Here is an 11,028-nt window from a genome sequence, read left to right on the forward strand (position 1 = left end):
TTATCCAGAAAACTTAAACTAAAAAATACTCATAATTATTAAATTATTAGGTACTTTGATACCATTCTTTTTTCTTTCTTTTTTCTGAAGTATGGATGTGACACCGTGTAAAACATTTACGTTTACCTGTTATATCATTAATATATCCATTATTGAATTCAGATCAGATATTATTAGTTACACAGTCAGTTAGTGACCTAATACGGAATCATACAGGGTGTGAAATGGAAATCCGTATTGGGCGAGGCGAGAGATAATGCAAAGGGAACAACAACTTCCCTCCCTGAGGAGGTAATGCTGGCAATGGCGGGTTTAAGGGAAGAGATAGCAGCAGTCAGAGACTTTGTAAAAAGTCTACAACCTCCGAGTCCTCCAATGGTAAGTTTTTCTTGATATTTGTCTTCATGTTTAGACGATAATATAGATACGCGTTTAGATACTTAGTAAAGTTGATATAGACATATGTCGGATAGGCAAAATTCCACAAGTGTTATCCCTTTTTTTGATATAGCTCAGAATCAGCGTTCCAAAAAAAGGAAAGTTACTATTGTCGAAACATTCGATAATGAAGATGGGGCAACTTTTTTAAGATTCATGACCATCTACTGTAGTTAGAAATATTTACTCAAGAATTAATATGTTAACCAAGAATAATGAATACTCGACCGAAGAAGCGGAAGAAGTTACCCTCACCCTATTTTTAATTATTTTAACAAGATCCAATCTTTGAGACATTCCTGCGTGGTGGCATTGAAATGGGAGACTGTTAAACTTAAGTCATCAGCAGATTTTTTTCTAAATGAAATAGATAAAACAACAAGAGAGGTTGACGTAGACGAACAACAATTAGAAATAGTCAAAAATCGCATGGCTGATAATGACATAAATAACGCACTAGTGGTCGTTTCGCGGTGGTGTGGTAGTAAAATCGCTCCTAGAAGATTCACGCACATCACAGAGGAATATGCCGGTTCCCGTCTGACGCTTCAAAAATGTAAATTATGAAAAGTCACTAGTTAAAAATACAAACTTACAGTAAATAACTTTTTCAATTAGTTAGTAGTTGTGTACTTTCATCGAATTTGACTATTACGGTAATTCTGCATAAGCTTAAATATTTATTCTAGTTTAGTGGTTTTCGATATGTCTATATTCATGCTGCACATGATATATGGATAAATTATAAATTATGTTCTGATACTTTCCAGAATTTGCAAGTATACTAGTATACGTAAATTCAGTGACAGTGCTTAGGCCGGTCATTTTTTTCTGAGCTCCCGCTTTGAGCCGAAAAAAGGTTATATTTCTTCCAATAGGTGGATTTAATGTGTGTTTAAAGCGTGTATTTCATAGTGTAAGTAGTGAAGATTGTTGAATTCTGTTTTTTCGAAGCTTATAATTTACAAAACTTTGATATTTGGATATTCGTACAATTATGAATAGAAACAGGAGTCACACTGAGCAGAAATCACTGCTAGAGGGACATACTTTCTCGGTACCCAGCATTATAGGTAATCAATTCACACCTGAGTTGGTCAGCGCTGTGCATTAGCTACCTAGTCTTCAAGCTAGCCTCGGGGAGATAACGGATTCACTCAGGACAATCAGAAATCTTACCGAGGAAATAAGCGAGATCAACAAGCGTATGAACAATTTCTTAAACGAGGTAAATTATTGACAAACAGGTTGATGAAACAATAATATCGACAGTCTCGTTTAAAATCATCATTTCGTGGGTTCTATGGTCGATACAATGACCTTGTCAGCAAATACAATTTATCATTGAATGAAATGCTGACTGACGTTTTTCATACCAATTGTTAGTCCATTATTTATACACTGAATTGACTACGGATTTTTTCCGTTATTTCCTGATTATGACAATGAGCACACGGCGGGTGTGACCGGTCAGCAGGGGATGCTCACTCCTCCATGGCACCTGATCCCACCTCTGATGTTTCGGAGGTCCGTGTTTGCTCTGCTCTTATTTTGTATATTTGTTTAATGGACGTTGAGATTGAATACTGTTCGTTATTTCCATATCCTTATCAAGAAGGACTTGTGGGAACAAGATGGGTTCGATCACAAAATCAAACTGATAGCCCAGCAACAAGCAGATGGGGATGACGAGCTTCAGCTTCTGAGACAAGAGAATAGGTCCCTCAAAGAAGATGTCAACATGCTAAAATGTATTGTAATAAATCTGGAGAGAACACTAATAAAAAATCAAAATGATATAATCGATCTCAAATCGAGATCTATGAAACAAAATATTTTGATACATAATCTTCCTGAAGAAGATGACGAGGATCTATTCGTTAAAATCCAAGAACTTATCAAGACGCATTTTAAAGAAGAAACATCTTTTGCGAATATTCACAGAAACCGTCCAAAAATACAAGGAAAGGCAAGAACCATCACGGGGAGACTCAACAAATTCACGGATAAGGACTTAATCTTACAGGCTCAGAGGGAAATTAAAAATCAACGTGCAGAACAAGCAGATGAAAATAACCAGAATTCTTCCGAGCAACAGAATTCAACTTTCTTCATTACCCCACAAACTCCAATCGAAATATCAGAAAATAGGAAAAAACTACTGGAGTTGCACAGTAAATACTGGAAAGCTAACCTCAAGACACGCATTATCGGAGAGAAACTTGTATTTCCAAACGGAAGCGTACATAGAGACAAAGTACAAAAACCAAAAATATCAACAGACAAGGCAGCCAGATGTAAAATTGTGTTTCCACAGTAATAGTTATGGTAGTGCAATAATATTGGGTATTGTTTTACCAAGAATTTTACCATGGATAGTTTTCCATATTTTACGGCGCATGTCAGAGCAGTTTCCAATTTATAATTTCTTTCTAAAGGATTTAAACCGGCTTCTAAGAGAAGATTGAACACATTGATATTTCCAGATTGTGCAGCAGAATGAATTGCTGTTTCACCGAACTCATTTTTTATGTCCTTAAGTTTAGGGTAACGACGTAACAAATGTTCCACAAATCGTAAATGTCCAATTGAACAAACCTCGTGGAGTAAACTGTTGTTGGTGTTGGAACACTTTGGATGAAGAGAGAAAGAAGATTGAAGTGCGTCTACTGATTCCCATAATTCCATGAAAAGTTTCAGATTTCCACCTTGTATTGCGTGAAAAAAAGTTGTTATATTAGATTTAACTCCGCTCGATAGAATCATCTTCACAATGGTTTCTTGATTTTATATCGTAAACTGAAGTAAGGTATAATGATGTATTCTTCCGCGTTTCCTCGATTCGCAAGCCCTTATAAGTAATCGGGATCGAGATGTAAAAATACTAACACTTCCTTCTTCCGCTGGCTTCGCGAACGAGCAGACGCTTTTCTCAGCATAAATTTGTATCGGAAAAAATCGTCATTTTTACTCGAATAGTTTTGTTTTTTTTATTATCAAGAAAGCTTCAACAGTTTCTGTAGGCACGTTGTGCATTATTATTTAGGCACGTTGTGTGATTTTATGAGGGCACGTTGTGCATTTTCACCATGAGTTATAGCCAGGATGGCCATGTACGTTCTGACTCGGAGAGTAACCCGTATGAATCGGGGCAGGAGTCTGAGAGATCTAATCTCTCTGATGATGATGATAACTCGACCCATCAAGAACCAGATTTGCTAGACAATTCTGATGTCATTTCTCTGGAGGCAGAATCTGATGGGGAGAGATTTGACCCTACAGAAGGTGAGAATTCTTTCTCACTTGAAGGCAGCATGGCTACATACTGTCAGAAATATTTTTATCAGCATCTGACAGAGGACAGTATTAAACGCAATATTTTAGACGCAGCCCCAGTGCCTGCTAATGCTTTCTGTACACCTCCTAAAGTTGATGATTTTGTGCAGGATTTCATAGATTATAATGCTATGAAATTTTTAAAAATGCAGGACAAAAGTCTGTCTTTTATTCAAAAGAAAATTGGCCAGATTATGGGGCCATTGGCCAAGATTTGGCAGGCTGTTGATGGGGCCAGGAAGGGTCAGGAGGAGAACACTGAATTTACTGTGCTTGACATGCTCAAACTCATAGAACAAACTGTTGTTTTGGTTAGCCAGGCAAATGCCACTTGTCTATATGAGCGCAGAGTCAATTTCTTGGCCAAGATAATGAAAGGTGTCAAGAAAGCAAAGGAACATCTAAAAACTAATGAGCATGATTTCAGCAAAGAAAAAGAAGTGCTTTATGGAGATAAAGTGTTTAAGGCACTAGATCGCAAAAGTAAGAGTCGCAAGAGGGCAAGAGAGATCTCAAAAGAAATACAGTCAAAAAAGAGGAGGACAGATCAGTCCCAGCAGCCCTTTCGTGCAGGGCCCTCGCGTGGGTATGGGCGTGGGGGCAGACAATCAACTTGGACGCCAAAACAGGGCAGCCACTCCAGCCAGAATAACAGAAAACCTGCGCAGTCAGGATTTAAGATTCCAAAGAAACCCAGATCAGGGGAGAACAGGTATGGAAATTATCGACGGCATTCCTCTCATCTTAGAACAAATAGAAAAAATCTCAAGTCTGAACAATCTACATGCCGCAGTGGCACATCTCAAGTTCAAAGAAATTTGTCAACACGAAATACCCCTGGGGGGGAGGTTAGAAGCATTTCAGGAAAATTGGGAAATGGTTACAAAAGATCAAAACTTATTGGAGAGTATTTCAGGGTACAAAATAGAATTCAGTTCAGAACCAATTCAGAGGGCTCAACCAAAGCAAATAAAATTATCAAATCAAGAAATGCAGATTCTAAACTCAGAAATAGAGGAGATGCTAGTCAAGCAGGCAGTGGAGATTGTTCAGACAGAGACAAATTGTCAGTTTGTCAGTCATTTATTTGTACGCCCCAAGAAAGATGGGGGAATGAGACCGATATTCAATCTGAAAGCTCTAAACCAATTTGTAGTGTACAATCACTTCAAAATGGAGGGGTTTCAGGTAGTCAAAAACTTGATACAGAAAGGGGATTGGTTATGCAAAGTAGACCTAAAGGATGCTTACTTTTGCATACCAATTTGCAAGGACCACAGAAAATATCTGAGGTTTCAGTACAAAGACCGGATGCTACAGTACAAAGGTCTACCATTTGGGCTGGCATCAGGTCCGATACTTTTCACCAAGATAATGAAACCAATCATTGCCCTATTGAGACGCATAGGAGTCCGACTTGTGATTTACTTAGACGACATATTGTTGCTAAATCAATCACAAGAAGGGCTCTTAAAAGACAGAGACACACTTCTATGGTTGCTTCACAATCTAGGCTGGTTAATAAACTGGAAAAAATCAGTTCTAATTCCATGTCAGCAATTAGAATTTCTGGGTCTAACAATAAATTCAGTAGAAATGGAGATAACACTCTCTGTTACAAAAGTAGAGAGTATCAAAAGAAAATGTTTAGACATGATAAGCAAAACAGAAGTATCAATACAAGAATTGTCAAGTTTAATAGGGACACTGAATGCGACAGTCGAAGCTGTCATCCCAGCCTCACTATATGTGAGGGAACTTCAAATGTTCCACACAAAATGCTTGCTGAAAGCACAAAGAAATTATCAACAAATGATAATCCTGCCCCAGACCTCCAGAGGAGAGATAAACTGGTGGCTACAGCAACTAGAACACTGGAACGGAAAACAAATTCGAATGTCGACAAATCCAGACTTGGTTGTAGAAACAGATGCATCAAAAACAGGATGGGGGGCAGTATGTCTCAATCAGAACTTAAAGATGGGGGGGGGCCTGGAACCCCTCAGAGAAAAAGCTGCATATCAATATATTGGAACTCAAGTCAGTACAGTTTGCAATTCAGTCACTGACCAAACAAAAGCAGAACATTCATATTCACATAAAATCAGACAACACAACAGTAGTTGCTTATCTGAACAAAATGGGGGGAACCAGGTCAGAACTGTTACTACAAATAACAAAACAAATATGGACTCATTGTCTATCCAAAAAGATCATGATTACTGCAGAACATTTGCCCGGAGTACAGAATGTTCAAGCAGACTTGGAGAGTCGTCAGATGAGGGACAGCAGCAATTGGATGCTGAACAAAGAAATATTCAAACAAATAAATCAGAGGTGGGGGCCACTAGATATAGATCTATTTGCAGACAGGTTGAACACACAACTGAGAAACTACATGAGCTGGCGCCCAGACCCATACTCAAAGGGAACAGATGCATTCCAGATAACATGGCACAGCAAAAGGGGATATGCTTTTCCCCAATTTTGCCTAATAATAAGGTGCCTGTCCAAAATTCTGAAAGAAAAATCAGAAATGGTCATGATAACCCCTGCATGGCAGACTCAGCCATACTATCCCTTACTTCTGACCTTGTCAATAGATCACCCAATGTTGTTACCTCCCATGAAAAACCTACTACTGTCACCAGAGGGAAAGCCACACCCACTAGTCAAAAGTCAAACCTTAAAACTAGTGGCCTGGAAGGTTTCAGGAGACGAAAACAAGCAGCAGGAGTTTCGGAGCAAACTTCCGAGCTCTTGGCTGCGGGATGGCGACAAGGAACTCAGACAGCTTACAACAGCTGCTGGAGACAGTGGGATAGCTGGTGTCAATCAAAACAAATTGATCCATTTCAAACCACTGTGGAGCATGTAGCTGATTTCTTGGCAGAGCTATATGCTAAAGGTTATGAGTACAGAACAATTAACAGTTACAGGTCTGCAATTTCTGCATTTCATGTAGAAATTGAAGGCAATAAAATAGGGAAACATGACCTTATCTGTCAACTCATGACAGGAATTTTCAATAAAAAACCACCCAGGCCAAGATACATGCAAATGTGGGATGTTAACAAAGTACTTTCTTATATCATAGGCATGAAAAACAATGAAGAGCTATCATTGAAGGAAATTTCAATGAAATTATGCATGTTAATGACCCTTTCCTCAGCAAGCAGATCATCTGAAATTCACAAACTTGATATTGAAAACATGAACATCGCTGAGGATGAAATAGTATTTACACTGAAAGATTTAACAAAGTCAAGGAGAGTGGGTCAAAATCCAATCTCTGTCAAGTTTCCAAAATATCAAGAAAACTTAAAGCTAGATGTCATTTCTTGCACAATAGAATATTTGTAAAAAACCAAAATTATTAGGGCAGAGGAAACACAGCTGTTTGTGAGTTTCATAAAACCACACAAAGCGGTCAGATCCTGCACAATAGCAAAATGGTTAAAAAATATTTTGGCCCTGTCAGGAATTGATGTCTCAGTGTTCAAGCCCCACTCAACAAGGGGGGCAAGTACTTCTAAGGCCAATAAGCATGGTTTATCCATTGAACAGATTATTAGCAAGGGAAATTGGAAATCTTGTGAAACATTATAGGAAGTTCTACAATCGCACAATTGTTGATGATGATGATGACAGATTTCAAGAACATGTTTTGAAACTATAATGCACATGGGCTTTAAACAATACATCATATACCTTACTTCAGTTTACGATATAAAATTGAAAATTTTATAAGTGCGCTTTAGCGCACGCAATGAAATTATAATTTTATGAGTAAACTGAAGTAAGGTATAACACACCCAGCCCAACCCAATATCAATATTAAAAAATGTATATATAAAAAATGTATTATAATACATATACATATTTGATGTTTATTTTGTATACCATGTACATCATGTATAAAAGTTATAATGTTGATTAAAAAAAAAATAAAAATAATAATAATAATAATAATAATTTAAAAAAAAAATTAAAATAAATAAAACAAACAATGAAATAAAATGTGTTTGTATATATACATAAAATGAAGTTGTTTGTAATGATTGGTCGGTTGTTTGATTTCAGAGACAAGACGTAGCTAAGATGACAAAAACAAGTTACAGGACTGACAGTGAGCAGATTCAACAGAAATTCTGAAAAGTGAAATGCGGCGCCCATTACCAAAGAGATTGGACAATCTTTTCTTAAAATTTTTTAGTTGTTGTGGAATTTACAACCAGATAGTTGAAATTAAAGAAGAAGGAATAAACATATTATCCTTATGCATCATTAATTCAAAAAAAATTGTTTGACTTAGATCATCAATTATTATGTATTTATTTATCTGCTAGCAGAAGTCAGTCTTTCTTTGATCGCTCGCCATCGTTAGAAGGAAGTGTTAGTATTTTTACATTGATCCCGATTACTTTAAAGGGCTTGCGAATCGAAGAAACGCGGAAGAATACATCATTAATTTTATACCTTACTTCAGTTTACTCATAAAATTATATTTCATTGCGTGCGCTAAAGCGCACTTATAAAATTTTCAATTTTCTGTGCATGCAGCATTTAGTGAGCGATACTTTTGTGTTTCATCTGAAATCAGCAGCAGGTGACGAACCCAATTAATATGACCTGCTTTGGCGAAATATACTATCATTCTATTTCCTTTGGAATCCAGCTGTTTTTTAATACATTCAATACATAAGTCATTTTGTAGGATGTGATCGTAAAAGTCTGAGTCATTCCAAAGCTCCAAAACAGACATCGAACGAAATCCCGAGTCTGAACCTTCCTTCAATATCTCTTCGATCCGACTGGCGACAATTTCAAACATTTCCTTCTCTATGACAATCTGTGTACTTTTTAAATTTATATTTGTGGTCAAACACCGAAGCAAGGAATGATGACAATTGCTTGTTATTTCTTCTGGAAATGCAACAAACATTTCTCTAAATATTGCCTCCTGAACAGAACTGTGCGAGAACGTGTAGGCATTATTTATTTCATCATGTTTTGTTAAGAAATCTTTATATAAATGAATACTTTCTTGGAATTGGCCAAATGATGAAAGTCCTAATTCAAGCATTCCCAAAGCAACCATTTTAGTTTCCCGATCCTTTTGATTTTCTAAGAGCGCCGCTTCCACTTGACCACCTTTCAGTAATATGTATATAAGTACAGCAGTTTTAGCATGTTTTTCTTTTATCTGGGTGTCAATGTAGTCTTTAAGATACAGATGAGGATCATTAAAGAAAGTTAAATTATTTTTTCCAAACTCGGGATTTCTATGTGCTAAGCTACAACACTGAGGAAACCCCAGTGTTCGATATAATTCAGAGAATTTTTCTTTCATATATCTTCATCCTTGCCTTCTGCAGACAAACCATATTTCTTGAGAAACATTTCTATTTCGTCCGTTTGTAAAGCATATTCACCACTTGATAAATCGGTCACAGAAGTACAGAAGAATGGATTGGCCTTTTGTTTCTATATCTATTTCTATTTCCATATCCTTCTTCTTTACCACTTCAATGTAGATATCATTCCTGATTGTCAAAAGTAAAACATTTCCCGATCTGTTCTCGCAAGATTTTAAAACAGATTTGATTTATTCTTTTTTATTGATAAATTCGTTGAACTCGGTACTTGAAAACGAGAATTCACCAAACAGGTTGTCTATGAAGACTGCAATGTTATCATCTGCTGTCACTCTGCCATAAAGTTTAGACACCTTAAAAAGCTGAAGTGGGCGTTATCTTTAACAACCATTTAGCAAGCGTTGTTTTCCCCGAGCCAGGGTTACCCTTTATGAAAGCATAACTATTTTCCTCTAACAGTTGTGTTGCTCTCTCTAAAGCTCTTATTTTAACAAAAGTATTTGTCATGTCCTGTTCATGTCTTTCAATCATAATTCTGCTGGAATCTAATCAAAAAAAGAAAAACGGAAGATTAAGGAAAATATTACCAAACTAATATAAGTTTTGTTAAATTTTATGAAAACATGAATAAAATTCCGAGCCGATATACTGTATACAGGGAAATTTTCGCCCCCGTTTTATTTTCGCCCCTTTCGCCCTACGATCTTTTGGGCGAATTTAAAACGGGGCGAATTCAAAGAATACAGTAAAATTTCTTAAACAAAACCATGATTGGACGAATTTAAAACGGGGCAAAATTGTTTGCAAGTGTGAAAGGGCGAAAATAAGACGGGGCGAAAATAACCCTGTATACAGTAGTTTTCAAAAATTATAACATGATAGCATATCATTCTTATTTAGTCGCCTGTGTAGCGTAGTGGTAAGAGCATCTGCTATAGAGTCGTTACGTAAGAAGTTGATCCTTCCGTCACGGGTTCGAATCCCACCGTTGGACTAAGAAACTTGTCCTTCGGATTAAACAGTATAAACCGACATCACGTGTCACGTAAACTATTGTACTACCCCAATTAAAACCCAGAGCCTTGCCCCAACAGAAGATTATACACTGTGATCATCATAACTATGCACTTTGCCTTCTAATGAAACATCCAATTCTACTATATTATCAGTAGAACCCTACATTACCAAAAGAACCTTTGACCGGGGGGCCATGAAATTCACTATATTGGATGAGGCATCCTTGATCGTGTTAGACTTGCGCTTAGATTTATTGCTAAATATGACCCAGGAGAGAAAAATAACTTCAAAAAATAGCATGTTTACCAGTTCTGTGTTTGAGATATTTGAGATTTATTTTGGTCATTTACATGTATTGTACACAAAAACGGCCGAGACCTCGGTTTCACTTTGACAATTAAAGCCGTGTTCGAGAAAGAGAAGCATACATACAGGTTTATTAGTATTAACATACCAATTTCTTTTTCAAGTTTTGGATCTGAAAGAGAAAAAATGTCAGAATTATTTTCAATCTTATTTAAGTGCTCTGAGTACCAGTGTTGATGTGTACATTTTTAATTTTAAAATGTTTTTATTACTGTGAATTGTAATCAGATTCCTTCAGAATAATGCATTCAATTGCATTAAACCAAGGCATTTTTAGTTTTTTTCTTCTAATAAATAGTCATGAATTGTTTATTTATTCTTTGCTAATTTTTTCAATAGTTATATATTTGTAAATGATGTGGCTTACTAGTTAGCAAAAAAATAACATATAGAAAATATTGCTTGTGGGTAAAATCCATGAACAAATGATATTTTTCTTAGGATGCAGTGAAAAAGGGCGAAGTGAAATGATTGAATAACTTTCTTGTCTGTT

General features: G+C 36.5%; 2 protein-coding genes across 2 annotated transcripts; both read left to right on the forward strand.

Annotated features, from left to right (window-relative positions):
- Positions 1-303: 303 nt before the first annotated feature.
- Positions 304-2,758, forward strand: LOC134242734 (uncharacterized). The gene is made up of 2 exons (XM_062724858.1): positions 304-378; positions 2,054-2,758. Exons 1-2 carry the CDS (start codon positions 304-306, stop codon positions 2,756-2,758), a joined length of 780 nt encoding a protein of 259 aa, XP_062580842.1.
- Positions 2,759-3,272: 514 nt separating this feature from the next.
- On the forward strand, positions 3,273-7,948 carry LOC134242736 (uncharacterized). Its single transcript, XM_062724859.1, has 2 exons — positions 3,273-4,486; positions 7,858-7,948. The coding sequence occupies exons 1-2, from the start codon at positions 3,528-3,530 to the stop codon at positions 7,868-7,870; spliced, it is 972 nt and encodes a 323-aa protein (XP_062580843.1). The 5' UTR covers positions 3,273-3,527; the 3' UTR covers positions 7,871-7,948.
- The last annotated feature ends 3,080 nt before the right edge of the window (positions 7,949-11,028 follow it).

The sequence above is a fragment of the Saccostrea cucullata genome, unplaced genomic scaffold (genome assembly GCF_032062105.1).
Source record: "Saccostrea cucullata isolate Sc308-1 unplaced genomic scaffold, CSIRO_AGI_Scuc_v1 ctg2650, whole genome shotgun sequence".
Lineage (NCBI taxonomy): Eukaryota > Metazoa > Mollusca > Bivalvia > Ostreida > Ostreidae > Saccostrea > Saccostrea cuccullata.